This window comes from Ursus maritimus, unplaced genomic scaffold, assembly GCF_017311325.1.
Source record: "Ursus maritimus isolate PB19 unplaced genomic scaffold, ASM1731132v1 scaffold_30, whole genome shotgun sequence".
NCBI classification, from domain to species: domain Eukaryota; kingdom Metazoa; phylum Chordata; class Mammalia; order Carnivora; family Ursidae; genus Ursus; species Ursus maritimus.
In genome coordinates, this window is record NW_024425564.1 from 34,271,997 (window position 1) to 34,295,217 (window position 23,221).

Consider the following 23,221-nt stretch of genomic DNA (forward strand, 5'->3'; position numbering starts at 1 on the left):
TGGCCACTCTGGGACTGAGGCCCTGCCCTCCTTGGTGGAGGCGGCGCCCGGACTGTGGGACTGGGCATTTGGGGTTAGGGACACAGCTGTCTGGGTCCCCTGACCAAGGGAGGTCCCGGGACGTTAAAGCATCCACCAGTTCTGGGTGGGTCCTAGTCGGGAGTGGCCTGCTGGGTCGAAGGAGACCTCCATCCAGCGGCGATGCCCCTTCCCCAACAACCCTCCCCTGCCCCCCCCTTCCCCCACGCCCCACTGGGTCCCCCATCCCCTGAGCAGTCTCTGTGTTCAGGGACCTCTGCATCGCCTGGACGCGTCCAGCCCCTGAGTCCGAAGACCCATAGTAGAACAGGATCGGCCAAAGAGCGCCCCTGTGACTGCCCGGGCTTCTCTCAGAGCGGGTCCGTGCACTTCGAGCTCCCGGCCCCATCCCACTCACTCGCTGGGACAAGCGCGCCCTGTACCCTTTCCTACCGCACTCAGCGCATCCTCGGACACTGCCCAGCGTCCCCTGCCTCCTCTCCCCCAGTTCGCATGTTTGCACTCTCCGTGCCAGGGCTCAGGCGTGCCCGTCCGTCCTTGGCCCGCTGTGCGACCCCCGACACAGCGGCACACGGGCCTGGTGGGACCCTCGCCCCGCCGCCTCCCCTGCACGGCCCTGTCCTAGCTGCAGACGCACCCGGCAGGCCCCTCCAACCCCAGACCCGGGTCGGCGCTCCCCCTGTCGTCTCCGGCGCTCAAATTCCGGTGTTGGCGCCTGGCAACCCTCCACCGGGCGGGTCATGGCCTCCGAGGACTGACGGAGCACCGCGCTTCGCTCCCGCCACAGCCGCCCGTCCCGCCGCGGTCCAGCCCGACCCTCCGGCCCCGGCGCGCCCCAGGCGGCCCGCGTCGACCCCTCCGCCTCTTTGTCCCCTCAGTGCTCCCGGCGGGGCTCGGTCCGCAGCCAAGGCGTGCCCCCTCGCCCCGGCCGTGCCCCCGCCCGCCCGCCCCGCTCGCCCCTGACCCGGATCAGCGAGTCCAGCGCTGGGCCGTCCAGACATGTGAAGTTCTGCAGCAGCGCCCACTTGTCGCGCTGGAACCTCGCGCTGGAATCACGCGCCGCGGGCCTCTCCAGCACCCAGAACACGCAGGTGCCCAGCGCCAGGTAAGCCAGGTAGGCGAGCAGCAGGAGCACGGTGCCTGGCACCGGGCACTCCGGAGCCCTGTGGTCGGGCGACGCCCGGGCTCGGGGTCTGCACAGCGCCAGAGAGGCAGGGAGGCCGGGGCCTGGAGCCATGGGCCCGGACTGAAGTGGAAGGAGAGGGCTAGGAGCTCGGCTGGTCCCCTTCCCAGCCAACGCCTGCCTGTGGCTAGTTTTCTCAGCAGAGGAGGCTTGCGGGGGAATGGGACAGCCCGGCCCCACCCCGCCCTGGGATCCAATCCCAGGGACAAAATGAGGCCGGAGCTGTGGGCATCTGGCCCCGCCTTGAGTGTGTGAGCAGTGCTCATCCCCCAGGCCTAGCTCAGGGAGAAGGGGAGGGCCGCGGGGGTGGGGGGGACCGCAGGCGCCCAGGCGGAAGGGGCCCAGAGCCCCCCAGCGTGTCCTACTGTAGGGAGCAGTGGGAGAGACTCCTGGAGGCTGCACACAGGAGGAAGAGAAAGTAGAAGCCAAGTTTATTGTCTTAGGGCCCCAGCCTGAGTTCTTAGACCCTGGGACCATCACCAAGCACTTGCCACCTATCAAGTCCCCTCTGGATCTCTTGCAACACCACCTTTCTGTGGTGTACCCAAAGGTGAGGGACCCCAGCTGATCACACTCGTCTATGAACTTGAGAGGCAAGAGGAGTCTTGACCAGTGGGCTCGTCCATTCCCTGGTGCTGAAGAGGCCCAGGGTCCAGGGTATGTAAGGAGTTCCCTGGAGGTCTTCCGTTTCCCAGGCCTCTTCTCCATATCAGGAAGTTCGGCAGCGTAACCTGGGTCTCTCTTGCTGCTGTAGACCCTTCCCTGTGTGTGTCCCAGCTGGAGCCTTCTCTGCGTCGCAGCCTTGGCTCAGTGCTATCCGAGCCCCTGGCCACTTATGGGTGGCCGTGATGGCAGATGCAGGGGCAGAGGTTTGGGGTCCTTGATGAGGCTGGACTTTGGATGGGCTGGTCTCAATCTCTCCTCTCCTTCCGGCCAGAGAAGTCACGGTCCTGCAGGAGAAAGGCCAGGCCTCCACGGAGCTCGTTTCCTGGGGCTTTCCTGGGATCGGCTGGCTCCCTATTTTCCCAGGGTGTGTTTGGAAAGGCTCTTAAGACAGGCGCTCAGAGGGGGCGATGAGGTCAAGGGTGCCCCGAGGAGCCAGGGGAGGCCACACTCTGGAAGGTAGGTGGGACCCCCAAGATCTCCACCTTGCTGACGGACAGCTCCAGACCTCCAGGCAAGGGGAGCTGGTGGGCTTTGAGAGGCAGCTGCCAGCTTCCTGAGGGCCGCTATCCTGTTTGCACGGAGATGTTCCAAAGTCCCTGCCCAGCCTCTCTCCTTGACGCTCCCTGCCATCCACGCCTATGGGCTCTTGTCATACCCGCTCTACCCCATCATAGCATTTGGGGTACTGGGTCGGGCCTCTCTGCTTGTCTAATCCTTCTGGTGGACAAAACACACACAGAGAGCAGGATCTTTCACTGTTGTGCCCCCAGAGCCTGGCATTCTGCCTGACACACAGTAGGGGTCTGACAAATGCACACTGTGCTTGTATCAAGTGAGGTGAAAATAAAGTCGTTCTTTGTCTGCTGAACTAGATAAAGTCTCCTGGGTCAGGGGAATGCAGGGAGGGCATGAAGTGGATTTGGCCAGAGTGATCCCTGTCTGGATTCAGCTTTGCCAGGTCACATTTAGGGGAGTGGCTTTGGGACAACGATGCACGTCTCACTCTATGCACATCTGTCTTTCATCCTGTCCTACATCTCCTTGCAGTGACTTGCTTGGACATTCCATCTCCTTTGCTCTCTGGAGAGCTCCTGAGGCCAGCCCTGGCTGGGGAAGGGAATGGGAAAGGACACGGCACAGGAAGTCCGGAAGGCATACAGAGGTAGGGGAAGCAGGAGGGGCTCCTGGAGCCACGGTAGATCTCACGCAGAAATGGGGATCTTCTGAGGTCTGGGGAGCCCATCCATCTCGGGAGCTCCCCGGTCCTTGAGGCTGAGTCCCCTGCTGAGCAGCCAGAGCTGGGAGCACCTGTGCAGAAGCAGAGGGCCTAGTGGGAGGGTCAGCGCCAGCCACGCCAGGCCCAGGAGGATCCAGACAGCGGCCAGGCTCCGGTACACTGAGATGTAATGCTTGCTGGGGTCTGTGCCTGGCAGGGAAGGAGACATGACACATGCCAGAGATCTGAGGGCACAGTCCCCATCGCCCCAGGTTGCACAGTGATCCCCACTGGCCTCCCCACAACGAGGATCTGCAGTGGAGGTCCCTGGGAGAAGGGGTCATGGGTCCCAGGCCACACATGGCCTCGCAAACCACCTGTGTCCCCTGGAAAACCAGGGACTATCTGATCCTCAGTAGTTACCTTCTGCTGACATCTCCCCATCCGCCGAATCCCCGTGCCCCCCATCCTGAGCTACGGGACCGCCCTGTGCTCACCGACAACATAGTCCCCGAAGCCGATGGTGCTGAGAGTGATGAAGGCGAAGTAGAAGGCTTCCCCGAAGCTCCAGCCCTCCACGTGGCTGAAGACCATGGGCGGCAAGATGAGAATGACCAGTGTCCCCAGGGTCAGGAACAGAGCCAGGCCCAGGATCTGCAGCAGCTGGGAGCGAGAGTCTGTCTCTGAGTCTACTTGGAAGGCCCCAGGATTGGGAGGGGGGTGCAGGGGGACAAATCTGGGAGTGGAGCCGGGCCATAGCTATGTCCCTTCCTTGCCCTGCCGACCTTTGGGGTGGGGGTTGTATTCTGTGTGTGCGCTCTTGCCCAGGCCAGGGAAATATTTGGTCAGAGGGATTTCATTGGTGGGTCAGGCTGGAATCTGGAGACTCCTCTGGGCCTGGGGATCACACTTGGATAGGCCCACTGGGGACTCCGATCTGGGAGGGAGGACAGCACTGAACTATCCTGGATTCCTCTGCACCTCGGCCCTCCTTCGGCTTTGCAAGGCGCTGGCCAAGCGGGTAGGCACTGGGGGTGTGGCTGGAGTTCATTTTCAACCACAAGGGGAGGTGCTGGAGCTCTGTGATGCCCACAGCAATGTGCCACCCAGATCCCCCTTCAAAGAAGACCTTGTTGACTAGCCGTCAGCCAGTGGCCTCCAGCTCTCAGCTACTTGGAGGTGACCCTTGGCTATAGAGGACTGCCTGGCCCATGGGCACACCCTTCCCAGGAAGGCCACCCTGTGCCTGATGGATGCCAGGGAATAAAGCCCTGGCCAATTCAGCCCCCTGTGGAGCCAACTCCTACGGCCACGCACCATGCAGAACTCCGTGAGGGGCTGTCCAAGTCTTCGTTCCAGCCGGATCATAGTTCTCCTTCTGCATAACCCTTTCTTCCACAAGCATCTACCCCTAAGACCCTGTCTGCCAAACTGCGGTCTCAGTGCCAACTCCTGTTTCCACCATGCTGCAGATCCCCTCCCAGCAAGGCTGGAAGGGGGAGGGGCCCTACCTGGGAGCGCCGGGGCTGCCCCTCCCACCTCTCGAGGGTAGCCAGGTGGCCATGCAGCCCTGCGCCCAAGTGGTTGAGGAAGACCACGTTGAGCGGGATGCCCACCAGGGCGTAGAAGACACAGAAGACCTGGCCTGCTTCCGTGCTGGGTGCCAGGTTGCCGTATCCTGCAGGGGGAGGAGCGTGCAAATACAGAGAAGAGAGAGTTCAGAACTGCCTCCCCGCAGGCTCTGGAAGAGATTGGTCTTCCACTACCTTTGGGGGTGGAGGGGAAGATCCTCTGTTCCCTTGAACATTCTTCTCCCCTCCCCCACTAGAATGATCTCTATTTGTAGGAATCCGGCTTGTCTTTGAAAGGCCCATCTCCAAGGACATTGCCTCTAGGAAGCCCTCTTGACTGCGACTGTCTTCCTCTCTACCAGGAGTGATTCCGCATGGTGATTTGTGTCATTCCTGTCTAATTATCTACTTTGCCTTGTACTATTGTTTTTTGCGTGCTTATCTCATTCTTCATTGGCTCAGAAGCTCCTTGAGGGCTGTGCCTGGGTCTGATCCAAGTTTGTACCCCCCCTCACCTCCAACTCCCTCTGCTTCAGTTGTCCCCTGAGGTCAAGGAAGGTGTGGTGCGTGGGATTAAATTTAATTGAACGGATGGGGAGACCATGGATGTGAGGTCTGGGGTTCCTTTGGGAGAGGGGGTGTGGGTTTTCTAGGTGAGCGGTGTAGCAGATGCTGTTGGGTGTTCTTCCCCTCAGAGCACCTGGGGCATCACCTGCAGCTTGGGGGACAGTTCTTACACAGGTGGCTCTCACCCCAAGTCCCTTCATTTCTCTCTACCCGAGAGTGCGCTCAGTCTGTGGGCAAGTTCCAAATATTGGAGAGTTAACACATCTGGGACCAGCTCTCAACCAGCGAGGGCAGGAGTAGGTAGGTAAATAGCCCCACTCCCTCGCCCCTCACAGGCACCGTTCTGAGGCTGGGCTCTGCCTGGCTTCGCACAGGGCCCAGTGGGAGCGAGGCCAGTGGCCTGCGAACTTTGCTGCCTTTTCTCCTCTCCTGCTGTACCTTCCCGCCTCTCTACTCGGGCTTCCTGGAATCATCTCCTAGACAGCACATCCTGGTCTCAGCATCTGCTCTGGGGAACCCAAACCAAGACAGGGGCTTTGGGGAAGCCCTTCCCCACCCCGACCCTTTACCTATGGTGGTGACAACCGTGCCTGCAAAGAAGAAACTGCTGCCGAAGTCCCAGTTGCTGGGGTTGGTGGAGTTGCCTTTGGGGTTCACACCCTTCACCCAGGCTTCCATGATGACCTGTGCAGGGGTGGGGTGGGGTGGGGGGTGGCAGGGGGTAGGAGGAAGAGGCAGTTGAGGCACAAGCTGGTGGCCAAGCTCTCTGCAGGGTGCTTTCCTGCTATCTCATTTAATGGGATTCTTAGTTGCTCTTGTTTCCATTTTGTAGAAAAGGAAACCAAGGCTCCGGCTGAGTAGCTAAACAGCTTGCCCAAGGTCATTGGATTCCAAATCCGCGGCTTATTCCACGGGCCAGGGCCGACTGAGGCGTGGGCTGTAAACATGGGCCGGGGGAGAGGAAATGGGCCTAAAGAGACACAAGGTGCTTATGGGATGGGCCAGGTGGGAGATGCCACCTGTGGCCAAGAGGGTGAAGCGTAGGTGTGTTGTGAGGACAGTGGGAAGAATTTCAGGTGGGCTGCTCCCAGAAGGGCTTACTGCGGAACGTGGGGTTTGGAGACCACAGGGAAGCCATGGGACTGCCCTCCACAGGGTGGATGGGGGCGAACCTGTGCTCTCTGAACATCGGCGGCTCTTTGCTGCCCCCTAGTGAGGCCCAGCCCAGGCCTACCTATAAGAGAAATTCCATCGGAGGCCCCGGGGAAAGGTCAGGTGTGTAGCAGTGTTTCTGTGTGGTGTGTTGTATACATGGGACGTGCATGGGTTCTCTATGCTGCATGTGTGTGCCTGTGTGTTGAGTGTGTGTTTACACAACCTGAACACTTGCAGACTCAAGCCGAAGCCCCTCTGTCCCCAGGCCCAATCCTCTTGGAGACGGTTAGGGAACCCTCTCCAGTCTGCTCCCCAGCCCCCTCCCCTGTCACCGTGCATTGTCCCAGGCAGCGGCACACTTGATAGAGCCCCCAAAACAGGAGGAGGCAGTGGGGGAGGGGGCCACTCTGGCCTCTAGTTCACTGGCTGCGCGAGTGTGCTCCCTGCCAGGGTGGGGTAGCCCTGCTAGGCTGGGCCAGTCTGGGAGTCATGACACAGGCTGTCTGCTTTTCTTCACTTTGGCAGAACTGGTCTCTTTACATGTGGACTTTGGTCTCCCTCCCTTTCCCACACACCGAGGGAGGCCAGGACAGAACATTCTGGAACATGCTTGCTCCCTGGAGACCCTCACCCTTGGGAACAGCGCTTGCTCTAGGCCCAGCTGTCTCCCATGGCCAACCTGGAGCTCTCCATCCTGCTGAGGAAGGGGACTTGATTCGGTGAGGGTACTGAGTGTGGGGCCCCCCAGTGCGACCTTATAGTTTTCTCTAAGAATCCACAAGTGGTAGAGAAAGTCAGACATGAGTCCCGTGAAGCCGGGCAAGGCTTTTTTCCTGTGGAGGAGTGTCTAATACTGCTTCTGGGGCTGTTAATAGCTTTTCCCTCCTGTGATTGTGCCAGTAACGTGTGTTCTGGAATCCCAGACCAGCGTTCTTCCTGTCAGCCAGGCAGCCCCTGGCGACTGAGGCTCCCTCCCAAGGAGGCTGAGGACAGGGGTGTCCTGGCTCCCCCGGGGAGGCCAGGGTGGGGTGTGGTTAATCAGTTTCTGGGTTGCACTCAAGGCTGTTGTCTCCCACCTCTGTTTACAGAGCTGGTTAGATTCCAGCTTCCAATCCTTCCCACACCCCCTGGCTCCTGGGTTTTGCCTCTAACCCTAGGCTGAGGGAGGAGGAAGTGTCACAGCCTCCAGGGCTTCTGTCTCATCGCCTGAGGTCTTGGGAGGCTCCAGAGCCTTCTCAGCCCCACAAGGATGCCATGGCCCTCGCCCTGTACTGCCGGAGCGCAAGGAAGCCTCATTTCCTGGGAGAAAGGGCCTGGACAGGTCTCTCAGTCTCTGGAAAGTTCTCTCTGACCACCCAGGCCACCCATCACCTTCTACGTCAGCTTGTCTCAGTCTTGAGGGTATGGGCTTGGCCTGGAGGCTTGTTAAGGACAGGCTGCTGGCCCTGCCCCCAGAGCTGCTGATTCCAAGGGTCTGGGGTGGGGTGCCATCGTTGGCGTTTCTAAAGGACTCCCGGGTGAGGCTGTTGCATCCGGTCCACACTTGGAGAACTGCTGCTCTAGGCCGTATCCGGCCCGCCCCCCACCACCCACCCCTGCACTTCTGCTGATTTATATGGTGAAGAGCAGCTGGCCCAGGGGTGAGTTCTGTCTCCACCACTCATTGTGCAGTCTTGCCAACACTCCACCCCTCTGTGCCTCAGTTTCCATCTGCCAACTGGAGACAGGGATGGGAATCGGTTGTTAGGAGGAAACACATAAAATGCCTGGTTCCGGATGGATCGTGACTGGTCTGACCCCATCACCGTGACCCTGTTCCCACTGTTTCAGGGACACTGTAAATGCTCGCTAGGTGCCGTTTATCTCTGTGACCACTCTGCACCTGGCTTGTTGCTTTGTGGTGGGTGTTGTCATTCACTGGGCCCCTGGTCTTGAAGGCAATCTCAACACCTGGTGTTTGCCTTGCTTCCTCGAGAGAGGGTGCTGGGGCCCAGAGTTTGTGCAGGGAAGCAGAAGGGGTCCAGGTAGGGGGAACCCGCTCTGCCACAAGAGAGACCCCCCACGGACACCTTGCTGGTGGAGCTGTCACCCCGGCCACCGCTTACCAGGCCGGGGAAGGCCAGCATGGCGGCTGCTCCTGATCTTTCTTTGTGTCTCTCGCCCCCACAGCCCTCCAGTGTGATCAGCGCAGGGCTGTGAGCAGGGAGAGGACAGAAGCTTTGGCAGCCCTGGAGTTGGGGTAGGGGAAGGGCAGAGCGTGGGAGAAGGACATCTGCACAGTGTTGACAACGTTGACACGCAGTTCACACAGATGCAACAAGCGGCAGCTTACAAGGTGCTTCGGATTTGCCGTCATGTCTCAACACTAAGGGATTCTTCTCCTCACCCTTTACATGAGGACATTTGGGACCAGGGAGCTGAAGCGACTTGCTCAACGTCACACGGCAATCCAGTTCTAGATCTGGGGCCAGAATCCGGCACCAGGTCTCGGCTGGCTCCCTGCTCCCACCACGCGCCGCTTCTGAGCAGGGCAGCAGCCCCTGGGGGGTAGCTCTGGACCCGCCACGAGGACCCGCATTCTGCCCGCCATCCTGCACCAGCCTCTCCCCTTCACCTGCACAAACTGCTCCAGGGCACGCTGGTCCAGGCAGGTGTAGTTCTCCAGGAAGCGCAGCTTCTCGAACTGGAACTGGTCTCTGGACTGAGCCTCCGCCTGCTTCTCCAGCAGCTGGAAGACGGTGGCGCCCAGCAGCAGGTAGCAGACATAGGCCAGCAGCAGGGGCAGGACCCGGCCACCCCAGCAGCTGCAGAGCCTGGCGTGGGGCATGGCGCGGCCAGGATTCTGCCGGGCGGTGGGGCTGTCTCTGGGAGGAGAGGTGGGAAGCGCCCAGGGACCCGTGCCCAGCCTCCTGCTTGCCTCGCCCTCCTCGCCCTCCTCAGCACAGGTGTCTGGAGGCCGGGCAGTCTGTTTGAACAGTGCAGCTCGGCTCGGCTGCGCTAAGTGCGTCCAGTGCAAACAGGTCTGCCACCCCCAAACAGCCTTTTTTTTTTTTTTCCACCATGGAGAGCACAGGTCAGCAGCATGGACCCCTCAAACAGACCTACAGGGTCCTCCTGAGGCCATCTTGTCTTACCCTCTGCCTCTAAGTTGGATGGGTGTTTCTGGACCAAATCAGATGCTTCCTCCTCATTCTGCCCAGGCCTGAAGGGGTGCTCTCCGCAGCCCCCAGTTTTTCACCCATGACGCTTCAGGTCCCAAAGCTGGGAAGAAATCAGGATTGGGGGGCACCTGGGGAGCGCAGTCAGTCGAGCATCTGACTCTTGGTTTCAGCTCAGGTCATGATCTCAGTGTCCTGGGATTGAGCCCTGAGTCGGGCTCCCCACTCAGCGTGGAGTCTGCTTGAGATTCTCTCCCTCCTCCCCCTCTGCCCCTCCCCACTCGTGCTGTCTCTCTAAAATAAATAAATAAATACATAAATAAAATCTTATTAAAAAAATAAATAAGGATTGGTGTGACTATGCCTTGTGCCCTGTTGCCCTGGCTATAGAATGGGGCCGGGAGGATTGACCTGCCTGTTGGGGGTCCCTGAGGATGACAAATCAGGGCAAAGCAAATAGACACATCACAGCCTCGATCGGGAGTGGTACCGGGCTTGACGCTCTTAATCGGACACATTTGCTTCATAGCTTTTGCTGATAGTTTTCTGTGCTTGAAATCCTTCAGCACATTCCTTCAGAGCTTACTATACCGGCAAGATGTACGTGCGAATAAAAAAGAAGCTAAAAGTATACCCTGGCCTGAGATGTCCACAGGGGCTCTCTCAGGGGAGTGGATCCCGGGTCTTTTCCTCTCTTTCGCTTCTCTGCTTGTCTGTGTATTTGCAATAGCTTTATTGAGATGTGATTCACATACCATATCATTCACACTTTCATTCATTTATTTTTTAAAATATTTTATTATTTATTCAAAAGAGGGAGAGAGAGAGAGTGCGCACACGAGCGGAGGGGAAGGGCAGAGGCAGAGGGAGAGGCAAAAGCAGACTCTCCGCTGAGCGGGACCCCAATCTGGGGCTTGATCCCAGGACCCCAGGATCATGACCCAAGCCGAAGGCAGACACTTAACCAACTCAGCCACCCAGGTGCCCTTCATTCACAATTTTAAAGTACACAATTGAATGGTTTTTAGTACGTTCAGAATTACGCAACTATCTCCACAACGCCCTGTCTCCTTTTAGCTCTCATCCCCCACCCACCCAGCCTTCCCCCTCAGCCTCAGGCAGCCATCAGTCTGCTTTTTGTCTGGGTTTCTCTATTCTGGACACTTTATAAAATGCAATCACATCATATGTGGCCTCTTGTTTCTGGCCTCTTGGTGTAATGTTTTCAAGATTCTTCCATACTATGGCACGTGTCATCCATGCTATGGCATGTGTCTTCTGTACTATGTCATGTGTCATCTGTGCTATGGCACGTGTCATCCGTGCTATGGCATGTGTCTTCTGTACTATGGCATGTGTCATCCGTGCTATGGCATGTGTCTTCTGTCCTATGGCACGTGTCATCCGTGCTATGGCATGTGTCATCTGTGCTATGGCATGTGTCATCTGTACTATGTCATGTGTCATCCGTGCTATGGCATGTGTCTTCTGTACTATGGCATGTGTCATCCGTGCTATGGCATGTGTCTTCTGTACTATGGCATGTGTCATCCGTGCTATGGCATGTGTCATCTGTGCTATGACATCTGTGCTATGTCTTCTGTACTATGTCATGTGTCATCTGTGCTATGGCACATGTCATCTGTGCTATGGCACGTGTCATCTGTACTATGTCACATGTCATCTGTGCTATGGCACATGTCATCTGTACTATGCCATGTGTCATCCGTGCTATGGCATGTGTCATCTGTGCTATGACATGTGTCTTCAGTACTATGTCACGTGTCATCCGTGCTATGTCACGTGTCATCTGTGCTATGGCACGTGTCTTCTGTACTATGGTATGTGTCTTCTGTACTATGTCATGTGTCATCTGTACTGTGTCATGTGTCATCCGTGCTATGGCACGTGTCATCAGTGCTATGGCACGTGTCATCTGTGCTATGGCACGTGTCATCCGTGCTATGGCATGTGTCATCTGTGCTATGGCATGTGTCATCAGTGCTATGGCATGTGTCATCTCTACTATGGCATGTGTCATTCGTGCTATGGCATGTGTCATCCGTGCTATGGCATGTGTCATCCGTGCTATGTCATGTGTCATCCGTGCTATGGCACGTGTCATCTGTGCTATGTCATGTGTCATCTCTACTATGTCATGTGTCATCCGTGCTATGGCATGTGTCATCTGTGCTATGGCATGTGTCATCCGTGCTATGGCACGTGTCTTCTGTACTATGGCACGTGTCAATACGTCATCCTTCTTTATAGCTGTGTCCTAGTTCATTGTATGGATAGAGCAGTGTTTTATTTATCCATTTATCAGTTGATAGATATTTGGTTTGTTTCTGCTTCTCAGCTATTATGAATAATGCTGCCACGAATATTGATGGACGAGGTTTTGTGAGGATGTATGTTTTTTCGTCTCTAGGGGTGGAGTGCTGGTCATGTGGTCACTCTAACTTTTTGAGAAGTTCCAGACTGTTTTCCACAGTGGCCACACCGTTGTACATTTGCACCGACAGTGTGTGGGGAACCAAGTTCCCTGCTCACGTTTTCTGTGATGAGCTGGGGCAGTGGACAACCTGAGCCTCCTGCCCACATCTTTCCCCCCTTCCTGGCTAACGGAGCCCCACTTGTGTACTTGTCAGCTCCAAGCAATGGAGTGTGACTGGTCTAACCTGCCATGATAACCCTGCTCCCCAGCACTCTCAGCTGAGTTCCCAGGAGCAACCCCGAGAGGGGAGTTTGGGGATGAGCAGTGGACTAGGGCAAGACTGATAAGAAGGCAGGGCAGGTGGGGCCACACAGGGACCGTAGTCCCAGCTCCGCCTGGTTCCTGGAGAGCCCCGGTGGGGAAAGCACACCCTGTGAGTCCCAGGGGGCAGCAGGGGAACCGGGCTTTCATGGTCTCACACCGGCCGGCTGTGGGGGCATCCCTGACTCCGCACACCAGCAGGCAGAATGGCTCCAGTAGCCTGTGGACCGTCCGCTGGAGTCCCAGGTCATTGGGAGTAAAAAAAGAACATTACATTAAAGAACATAAGAGAGGCACAGAAATGGGGAGGGGATCGGAGGATTGATGGTGTCCCTTGCACCCCCTTTGCGGCTCCCTTGCAGCTGGGGCAGCCATGTGACCCAGTTCTGGCCAATCAAATGTGTGCGGAGCCCACCATGGAGGTGTGGGTAAAGCTGCTTTGTCCCCACAGAGGGCTCGGCTGCAGCTGGTCCCACTGTCCCCCCACACAGAGGACTGGCCCTGCCCAGCCCCCCGTGTCCTTGAGGGAATGGTCAAGAGTGTCGCAAAGACGCTCAGCTGATTTCTGCACACGCTATCTCTAGATTTCAAAAACGTTAGAAACACACACCCTGTTTGTTCAATCCACTGTTAGGTTTCGTGTTACTTCCCAATGGCTATACAAGTTTTTGCCATTGTTGTTGTTGTTTTCATTGTTCAAGGCTTATTTGGTATAGAAGGAATAAGAACACACTCCATTTATCTTAAGTAATTGAAATAATTTAGTGGTAGGAAGCCAGGAGCTGCCAGCGTTCTGGATCAACTGAGCCTGTGTCTCCATTCCTGACCATTAACGGGCTGCGCCCCCTCTCCTCACGGGGTGGCCCCTCCACTCGTCCCAGCCATCAGGCCATTCCCTCCCTCTGCTCGGAACTCTGCTCCAGGGGGACCCCCGGCCTCCCGTCAGCGTCAGCTGCTGTGTCCCCTGCTTCCTTCTCTCGGTACTTCTTGCCTCAGGTCCTCTGGGGTGAGGCCAAGTGTCCGAGGGCTCCTTCTCACGCGGGCCACTTCACAGGTGTCTGCCGTCCTCGCGTCACGCACCACCTTCAGCCGCTCTGGTCCAGCCAGGGGCCCGGGGGCCGCACACGGACAGCTGTCACTTGGAAGGGGCTATGGGGAGGCAGAGACCTCCTCCATAGGGACTGTGTGTCCAGGATGAGGGAGGGGAAGACAGAGAGATTGTAGAAAGTAAAAGCCAGGGGGAGAATTTTACCATTTCTAGTACGGGGATGATCTGGAGAGCGGAGTGTCATAGGGTTCTCAATCTGCTCTGAGGCCCAAACCACAACCGCAACAAATCACGGGGAGGGCAGGTGCGGGTGGGATGTGGAGGCCGTGCATGGGGGCATCCCAGTGCTGTGACCAGTCCCAAGGGCAGGCCGTGGTGTCCTCCGTGTCCTCTGAAGGACCTCATCCGTCCCGGGGTCTAGGTGGGGCCCGGCCCCGTGTGGTGGCTGCCTTCTCTGCCGTCCTGCTGGTTGTGGGTTCCCCAAAGCCCCCTGGGGATGGCAAGCTGTCCTATTCGAGGCTCTTCTACACCCAGAGCCTTCCCAGACAGCACCAGGCTGGGATGTGGGCTCTTCTCCGAGCGCCAAGATTCACGAGACTCACCCTCGACTGGCTTTCCTTTGCGGTCTGGGGAGGTGGGACGACAGGCTGTTGGCCACAGTCTTATCCTTACAGACTTGCTAGTGCCTGGCTTAAGCTAGGCTTGTGGTTATACCTGCGAGACTGTGTAATGATCAAATCCTCTTTTACTGCCCCAGAGAAGCTCAACGTGTGAAGGGTTCTCTTGTGTGTCGTTTAGAAAGCTCATCTGTGGACTCTGGGGGATCTCAGGCAGGTCTTAGCAACCTCTGCAGCCCGAGCGTCCTTGACGGGTCTGGACACCGGCCACACATAATGGTGGCAGTTCTGAGGTGGAAGGAAATGAAGGAGAAGAGCGTGGACTATGTCTGTGGGAGAAAGGGGTGGGTGCAGGGGTGGGTGCCCGAGGTATGTCTCTGATGTGTTGGGCTGGAGGGAGGGCTGGGTCGGGTCCTGGGCAGGTTCACCGGGGGCGAGACACTCCATTCACTTGTGGCCTACCTCCTGAGACCCTCCTGCGTGCCGGCAACCTCGTCTCCCCCTTGCCCGCCCGCTTGCTCTCCCCTTCGGTGTTCTCTTCTGTGTGTACCCCCACCCCGCATCCTGTTCTCACGCTCACTTTTTATAGACACCCAGAGGCCCAACTGGAGTTTAGACAGAGTCCTTAGGAGCACTTCCCATTTAATGGGGGGTCCTTGTGAAAACCCCAAGGCCACAGAGGCAAAGGGTGGTTAATGTGATGGTGGAATTGGTGGTTGGGGGCGAGTCGAGAGGCCCTCAAGGCCACGCACACCACAGAGGCAGTCCTCTTTCTGTCTCCCTGTATTCATCGCACACTCATTGAGCCCCCTGTACTGGGACCTATTTCAGCCACTCCTTCTGTCAGCTGAGGCCTCCCTAGGTCGGGTTTAGGGCAGAACCTGCATGACGGTGGGGACCTCCCCTGGCCATGAAGCGCCCCCTCTCCCTGCCCGACACCTCCCACGTGGGCGCAGGCCGCTGTGAGGGATGGATGGACACAGGGCATGATTTATAATTCCTTTCAGGGAGTTATTGCTGCTAATGGGCAGAGCCAATTTGTGCTCCCCAAGTGGGGAGGGCAAAATCAATTAATGGAGAGTCGAACCTGGCCAGGCCTGGTGGCAGAGTGTGGCCTGACATCCGGCAGTGATAAGGGACTTTCTGAGGCTGAACTAATAAGGAGATTGGAGGAAAAAGAAGAAAAACAAAACCCCTCTCAGATCAATTTCGTGTACAATGGGCAGAGAATGCAGAGTAAACAGAGCAGCTGGGCCGGGGCCCCTTTCCATCTGAATGAGCCCCAAGATAAGGAAAAGGACAGACTGCCACCCCGCCAACCAACATCGGCATTCGCTCAGGGAGCCACTCGATAGGCACCTATCTGCACGAGTGAAAAAGGCCACGTTCCAAACCGGAACTGGAGGGAGAAGATAAGGCCCAACTGCCCCAGGGACGTCCTCTGTGGGGAAAAGGGCAAGCAGAGGAAAGGAGCCCCGGGTTCAGACGCTGCCTCCCTGCGCACACCGGACTGGCGGCACCAGGGGGCCAGAGCGACAGGAGGGTCCTGCATGTGGCGGTCCCGGCTCCTCCTGGATGTCCCCCACAGCGAGGGGTGTGGGACAGAGTCCTGTGTGGGGGCAGGGGGGGTACGGGTTTGTGTGGGGCTTTGCCCTCATGGCCACAGAGTGTGGCCGCCGGGAGGTCCAGTCCAACGGTGTGGCCAGCAGAGAGGGGGAGAAAGCTGAGGGGTGATTTGAGGGAAAGGCTTCAAACACACACACACACCTGGTATTGACCTTGTTCAGATTTTCCATTGTGTTTTTGGAGCAGCAGGATTCCTTTCTCACATGAAACCTTTCCCTGTGCCCCAGTATGCGGCGCTGTGAAGAGCAGGGCTCTGGTAGAAGTTGGGGGTGGGGCTCCCACTTTTACCTGCCCCGAGGGCTTGATTGCAAGAGCCCCCGACTCCCCACTTGTGATTTTGAAATAGATGCCATTGCTCACATTTGGCTCACCTCAGAGCAGACCCTGAGGCAAAATCTGGGTGTGAGCCATTCATGGGGGAAGTGATCCCGGGAGATGATCCCAAGAGAGTGGGGAGGAGAGACGGGGCAGTCAATACAAGGTGAGTTATTCAACAGGTGACCGCTGCGGGCTGCTGGGGCTCAGCCCCGCCGGGGACCTCTGGGACACTGTGTGGGACACACTTCAGAGTTGTCCCACAGGGAGGCGAGGAAGCTGGGGGTGTTTATCCAGCAGGCCCTACCCCTCATGAGTTGAACATTGTTCCAGGAGAGGCTAACTCCTGCGCGGCTGGCCGGCCCTGCACATGGGCTGAGAGTGCCCTTGTGCCCAAAGAGAACCTTCAGGTAGAGACGGACAGGTACTTGAGATGGGAAGCTCTCGGTGTGGATGGGGACTGTTCACATGGGACCTCCAGGTGGGCTGGGGGATACTGCCAGTGTCTGTCAGACTCTTCGTTCTTTATCCCTTTCTCTGAATTGTAATTACAGTTGTAAACCCTGCAGGGCGATAGCTCGTTTGTGGAAATGAATGAAGGAGCCGTTCAGCTTGTCAGACAAATGCCCTTGGGAGATGACAGAAGCGGGAAGAGCATGCCTGTCTCTCGACCGCCACTAAATTTGAACGAGGAAAAGGGGTTGTTAAGGGCTCCATCAGATACCCCATATGAAAGAAGCCCCTATGTCTCCTATGTCTGCATACTGTGGAACAACTCAGAGCTACAAGATGCATTGGAGCAAAAGCAGAAGACACGGACCAGGGTGTGGATGTGGGGTGTTGACCAGGTTATGTCCATCCTGGCTGCAGGGAGGAGCAGAGCCTCCCCGGGGCCTGAGAGATGTAGTGAATGGAGGAACTGTGAGTATGGAAAAGGCAGGCCTGCTCCTGTCTATAGAAGCAATTCGATAAAAATTGTGCCAAACTCATGAGTCCACGTGAGGTATAATGATTTATTGGTGAAGATTTAGACTGTAGCAGACAACAGGTACTCATGGATTTGTTCGTTGTCCATTCAGCGCATGCGAAGATTCTGTGTCCTACCTAAGAATGGCTCAAGTGAGCAGGTCAGCGCCATTCTGGTGGCCCAGTCTTGAGCGATGTCATGAGTGGAATGCTGCACCAGCCAGTGGAATGATCTGCTCACCAGGCTGTTCTCCTGGAACCAAGGATTGACCAGGGGGCCCCAGCACAACTCTACAGGCAAGAATCCTGGAGTGCCTTGGGGCAGCTGGTCAACCACCCCATGCAAGAATAACCTGAAGAGGGGCCCCTGGGTGGCTCAGTTGCCTAAGTGTCTGCCTTCAGCTCAGGTCATGATCCCGGGGTCCTGGAATCAAGCCCCCAATTGGACTCCCTGCTCTGAGGGGAGCTTGCTTCTCCCTCCCCCTCTATCAGCCGCTCCCCCTGCTTGTGCTCTCTCTGTCAAATAAATAAATAAATAAATAAATAAAATCTTAAAAAAAAAAAAAAAGAATAACCTGAAGGGAGAAAAGGGAACGAGGCCCACATGGGCCTGGTTGATGACACTGTTGGCCATGGCAGGTGCCAGCACGGGAAGGAGATTTAGAAACTTCCCAGTACGGCACTTCAAAGTGTCAGCAATCTGAGGCATGGCTGAGGGCATTTCCTTGCCTGGCTCTAAGGAAACCCATGGAAAAGGCAAACCCAAAAGATACTTCAAAGGAGAGATGACACTAGGATCTCACACCTGGGACAGGGGGTGCAGGGGATATATATAGACCTATATAGATCTATATATATATAGACCTATCCTATCCCACCCCAACCTCTTTTTAGCTCCGATTCCCTTGTTTATTTGTTTGTTGTCCATCTCCCTAATTAGAATGTAAGTTCTAAGAGGGCTGGCACTTCCTCTGTCTTGGTTACCTCTGAATGGAACTTAGCACAGTGGATGGCACCTCCTTGTTAAAAGAACGACCAGATGATTGAGTCATGTTTACATTTAAGGAATTACAAGGGGCATCTTTCTCCCCATATTTTAAAAATATACCCAGTGCATTAAAAAACAAAAAAGTCCCTGTCTATTAATTCAATCATCTGTGTCATTCCTGGTTTTGTTTCTAATTCTTTCGATTGGTTTTTCTCCTATGGGCCATATTTTCCTGCTTCTTTGAATGCTTGGTTTTTTTTACCAGGTGTCACTTCTACATTACTTGGTGTTCGATTTTTTTTTATTCTTTTAAATATTTTTAAAAAAGATTTATTTGAGAGAGAGAGAGAGCCCAAGCATGCGAGCACCGGGGACAGTGGGGGAGGGCAGAGGGAGAGGAAGAGAGAAACTTTAGCAGACTCCTCTCTGAGCTTGGAGCCCGACATGGGGCTTGATCTCACGACTCTGAGATCATGACCTGAGCCGAAACCAAGAGTCAGACACTTACCCGACTGTGCCATCCAGGGGCCCCTGGTTTAAATATTTTTGAGCTTTGTTTGGAAACTCACTGAAAGCAGTTTGACCCTCTCGAGGCTTACTTTTTATATTTTGTTAGGCAGGACGGACTAGCTTTGGTCTATAGCTAATTTGGCCCCACATCCATGGCAATACCTTTACATGATTTCTGTTCAATGACTCTTTTGTGAGAGGGTTTCTCTACTGTGGCTGTGGGGAGCATGAACTAATCAGAACCCTGTGTTATTTCTGGAAATCGTTTCTCTTGCTCTTTTCTGGTGGTTCTTTCCCCAGCCCTGAGTGATTTCCTCCCCTGCATGCATTGCTCAGCTGTGAGCTGAGGACTGGAGAGTCTTCGGAGTCTGTCCGCTCTCCCCGTCTGCAGCTCGTTCATCCCTTGTACTTGACCTTGCCAACCAAGAGAAGCCACCTCGGCCTCCCTGGACCCCTGATACCAGTTCCTCAGCTCAGGAAACCATTTGGTGCCCCCTGGTGGCCTTTTCCTGGACTGAGGCCCAAGCCCTGCATGCAGTAAGTTCTGCAATCACAGGGCTCACCTCACTTGTTTCCCTTCTCTTGGGGGTCAGTGTCCTGTACTGCCTTTTCCCGTTGCTTTATACGTTTTGTCTAGTTTTCAGTAATTTCAAGCAGAAGGGTAAGTCAGGTCCCTGTTGCTCTACCATGACCATGAGTGGTGTCCTACTTTTTTATACACAGCTTACTCTCAAGTGCATTTCAGGAGGCAGCATGGAAACAGTGAACTCTGAGAAATTCTGCATCTGGACATATACCGTTTCTGGGTTTCGATATCTGTGTCTGTTAGCTATTGCTCCAATTAATGCTTCATAATGAATCACCCCAAGTCTCAGTGGCTTATGTCAACAAGCATTTATTCTCATGATATGGGGTCTTTGGTTCAGCCAGGGTTCAGCTGATCTGGGCTGGGCTTGAAAGGGAAGCTCTGCTCTAGGCTTACAGGTCAGCTGGGCTTGGCTCCATGTTGTGCGCTGGGCTCAGATCTGCTCTCCGTATGTTCTGGAATGGAGGCTGAAGAGGCAGGGCCCATCCCGGGCATGTTCCTCTCAAGGCAGATCCCTGGAGTGCAAAGAAGCAAGCCCAAGCATGCAAGGCTTGATCATGTCTGCTAACATCCCACGGCCCAAGGCAAGTCACAGGACTGAGCCCAAATCTGAGGGGTAGGAAAGTATACCCTGCCACCACGAGGCCATGGCAAAGCTTTGGATGTGTAATTTTATTACAGGGGGTAAAGTCTTAAGACTGGCTGTTTGATCTACCACAGTTTCTCTATCTGCTTCCTAAAAATCCCTTTTAGCAAGATCTGAGCAGGCCCTCCTCCTCACATCCAAACTGCCCTCCTCCTCACATCTCCTGTCAAGCGAACAGCAGCGCAAATTGAATTCTAGTGGGGACTAGGCTGGAGTCACTGGCCAGGCTGCTTTCCAGAAGATGTTTTGGAAAGCTCCACAGTTTGGCCTGGAGTGAACTCAGATGCTTTACCGAGCTCAGGATTGCTGGACAGTCTTTCCAGAGCCTCATATCTTTTTAGAGGCCAGGGAATTTTGGAGAAGATGCACCGTGTTCAAGCCTATGTCCACGTCAAAGGCCCAGCTTCCACAGGGAGGGGACCTTCGGAGAGAGGCTTCCTCTCCAGTGGCTGCGTACACTTTGTATATGACTCTCAGCAGGACGCCAGGGCCCAGCTGTTTTTGTCTCTTCTGCATTTCCTCTCTCGCCTTTGTGATTGCTGCAGGAGGTGGGTTCACACCCTGCGTGGGGCCGGACCACACATCTCTGTCGATAAGGCCTTTGGATCCTGGAGATAAATTCTCAGCAAGAGTTCTAAAGTCAATAGACTTCAACCAGCTCTAGAGGGCCGAAGGCACTCAGGTGTGCTAGGTACACTGAGGCTGTCTCCGAGGGGCTCTGCCAACTCCATGCTGCCTTCAGCGCTCTTGAGTGTGTCTGTTTGCTACGTGTCTGCCCTGTGGACTCGGGGAGGCTTCCAGGATCAGGCTGGAAGAGCTCTGTTGGATCTTCCCTGGTTCTATAGACTTTATGGAGGACTTACTATGTGCCACAGAACCATGAGGGCCAGAAGTCGACCAGAGAGCCTGGACTCTGACTGACGGGCCTCAGTCGCAGAGCCAGAGTAAAGGTGTGGGACAGATGCAGGCCCAAGAAGTAGGAGATCTGGGTTCTGACCCTGCTGCTCATTACTTGAAGGAGTATTTATTCAGTACCAACTTGTGCTGGGAACACGGCTGTGAGCAAGACATATAGGTCCTTGTTGTCATGGAGCCTTTAGTCTTGGGGGGAGGGGTGGCAGGCCATAAAAAAATAAGCAAATAAAGAAAGGTGATATGTCACGTACTGATGGGGAAAATGAAACAGAGAAATGGTGGTGGCTGTAGTTGGGGGGGTCAGGGAAAGCTCTGCGAGGAGGGGACTCTTGCCACTAACTAGCTCTTAGAAGCCAGCCCCTCCCCTCTGTTTCAGGTTTCTAATATTATCAATGAGGGTGTAGATTAGAGAGGCTCTATGGTGGCCTGGCTCTGAAATGTGATCATCTACCCTCTCCTGCATGATCCTTTTACCCAGTCCCGGCAAGGGGAGAAAACAAACCAATTCTATGTATTTTCTCTCTGCTCTCTCTCTGGGGTGGCACGTCCTGTATTTATAGGACAGAGATAGTGAGAGTGGCAGACAGACACTTTTATTCACTCAGCTTCATCGTGGGTGCCATTCCTCTCTCCACTCCACACCCCTCCCCACCTACAGCTGGCTTGGGACCTTTACACAGGCTGGGTGGCAGTTCTCTGAGGGCCTTCTGGGGGCTGGCCCACCCTCCCCTGGGTCTGTATTCTGCAGCTGAAAAGACTCACTGAGGCAAGTCCCCAGCAGCTCTGTTTCCCTGGTGGGAGTTTCAGCCCAAATCCTGCAGAGCCCCAAGTGGCTGGGTGAGGGTGTGAGGCCCCAGGCGCCCATACTGCCCACTCTCAAGCTCTCTGCAGAGCTCCCAGGAGCCATCTCCTGCTCTTGGGGTGCAGCAATGTCCTTGGATCCTGCCAGGTGGGTGGCTCCCTGGAAATACAGCTGATTCAGGTGCTGCCTGAATGGGTCATTTGGGACGTGAGGGTGATGGTGGAAGGTCTGGTTTGGGAGATCAGGACTGGCCATCAAGTTGCTTTATATCCCTCTGCTTTGTCTTGGGCTCCAACACCCTGGCTTGCCGCAGCCATTCCTGGGCTCCGAAACCGGGCTGGTGGGTAGCTCAAAATAGTGGATTATCATTTCTCCCATATTCTATCAGCATGAGCTCCCCTGCCACTACATTCTGATGGTACTATTTCATAATGTCCCGGGTTTATAATCAACTGTGTGAAGCACCACTACAAGAGTGAGCAGAAGGGGCGCCTGGGTGGCCCAGTCAGTTAAGCGTCTGCCTTTGGCTCAGGTCATGATCCCAGGGTCCTGGGATCAAGCCCTGCATCGGGCTCCCTGCTCGGCCGAAGCCTGCTTCTCCCTCTCACACTCCCCTTGCTTGTGTTCCGTCTCTCGCTGTCTCTGTCAAAAACATAAATAAAATCTTAAAAAAAAAAAAAAAGAGTGAGCAGAAGTCCCTGTCCTGCTCCTGGCACCCAGGCATTGTCTCCAGCACCCACAGCAAGGACGGCACCCTAAGCCCTAGCCCCAGCCTCGCCGGCAGCCTCCAGGACACCATCCCTAAGGAAACACAGCTCCTTCTATCAGAGCCAAAATCACTGTTGCTCCCAGCAGCCCACAGATCACGTCTGACGCCAGGGTGAGTGAGAACACCTTCCTTCATCTGTACTCTGTTCTTGCTGCCACAGTGCATGGCTGGATACCTACCGGAAACCTGGAAGGACACGGGATATTCTTGGTTAGGCTGTGCATGCGGCATGGATTTCTCCCTGGATTGAAGGGCACGGCGGGGCGGGGGGAGGCTGCAGGCCATTCCCCTCGTGTCTGTGGCAGCGCGCCTCCCAGTGCCCCGACTCCCAGGGGCTGCATTTATCCCCCCAGCTCTGCAGGACGATGCCTCCTTTGCCCTCTGCAAAAGCTTCATCTCCCTGAGCCAGGACCCATACTCATTGTCCAGCCCCATGGTTTTTCACAGACACCCCTGCTGAACTATCCAAGAGATTCTCTTTTTGCTTTTTGCTCCTGATAGTCATTCCATTCCAGGATGGCTCCCCCTGACTGCATGGCTGGACATGGAGAAGGGTTCTCTGGGCTAAGAACTAGGGCCCCTGAGTTCTAGCCAGGGCAGTCCCCAACCTGTGGTGTGACTGGGCAAATCATGGTCGTTCTCTGGGCCTCACTTTCCGAATATCCAGACTGATGAGTGGATGAGGTACCCGGAAGAAGACAGGTGGCTAGCATGGCTCCTTGCTCCTCAAGGCGTCGATCGGCAGCACTGGCAACCCCAGGGAGCTTGTGCAGAAGTGCAGAATCTTGGCCCCCAACCCAGACTTACCGGACCAGGATCTACCTTTTAACAAAACCCCTAGATTTCCCAGCACGTTAACGTGTGAAAGAAATGGTATGAGTGACAAGCAGTTAATTTGCTTCAAGTTTGGCCATCATAAGCCAAGCCAGAGGGTTCGGGAGCATAGTGTTCAAACCACTGCAGCAGGCGGAGAGATGGACGGCTGCAGCCATCCGAGTGTGGCCACGGGGACCTGGCCAAGGGGGGGGGGTTGGGGAGCAGGGGCATGTTCTGCCTGACATCGCTGAGGATGACCCAGTAATTCTCTGTGCCACGCTGAATGTGGCAAGTGACGGGGAGG

The 23,221-nt window shown here is 55.7% G+C and overlaps 2 protein-coding genes across 4 annotated transcripts in view; both read right to left on the minus strand.

The window, feature by feature from the left end:
- Nucleotides 1–1,558: 1,558 nt before the first annotated feature.
- KCNK16 (potassium two pore domain channel subfamily K member 16) lies at nt 1,559–9,720 on the minus strand. 3 transcript variants are annotated; one of them, XM_040645217.1, is made up of 6 exons: nt 9,012–9,720; nt 5,812–5,926; nt 4,616–4,782; nt 3,602–3,767; nt 3,174–3,314; nt 1,559–2,035 (listed from the first exon to the last, which is right to left on the minus strand). In XM_040645217.1, the coding sequence occupies exons 1-6, from the start codon at nt 9,222–9,224 to the stop codon at nt 1,932–1,934; spliced, it is 906 nt and encodes a 301-aa protein (XP_040501151.1). In that variant the 5' UTR covers nt 9,225–9,720; the 3' UTR covers nt 1,559–1,931. The 3 variants fall into 3 exon arrangements, with proteins under 3 accessions (XP_040501151.1, XP_040501152.1, XP_008708607.2); XM_040645218.1 differs by lacking the exon at nt 3,174–3,314; XM_008710385.2 differs by lacking the exon at nt 1,559–2,035 and having other exon boundaries at nt 3,091–3,314.
- A 9,542-nt stretch (nt 9,721–19,262) lies between these two features.
- Nucleotides 19,263–23,221, minus strand: part of KIF6 (kinesin family member 6) — a 463,572-nt gene continuing 459,613 nt past the window's right edge. Inside the window, exon 22 of the mRNA XM_040645113.1 lies at nt 19,263–19,484. Coding sequence (XP_040501047.1) covers nt 19,369–19,484 — 116 coding nt within the window. The 3' untranslated portion in view covers nt 19,263–19,368. The remainder of the gene's footprint in view (nt 19,485–23,221) is intronic.

What these genes read in the sequence shown, in the direction of transcription:
- KCNK16 (XM_040645217.1), bottom strand. Translation starts at nt 9,224, where the DNA reads ATGCCCCACGCCAGGCTCTGCAGCTGCTGGGGTGGCCGGGTCCTGCCC. An exon ending in GGCAGCCCCGGCGCTCCCAG is followed by an intron (nt 3,768 to 4,615) that starts GTAGGGCCCCTC and finishes TCTCGCTCCCAG; the next exon opens with CTGCTGCAGATCCTGGGCCT. An exon ending in CTCCCAGCTCTGGCTGCTCA is followed by an intron (nt 2,036 to 3,173) that starts GCAGGGGACTCA and finishes GGGCTCGGATAG; the next exon opens with CACTGAGCCAAGGCTGCGAC.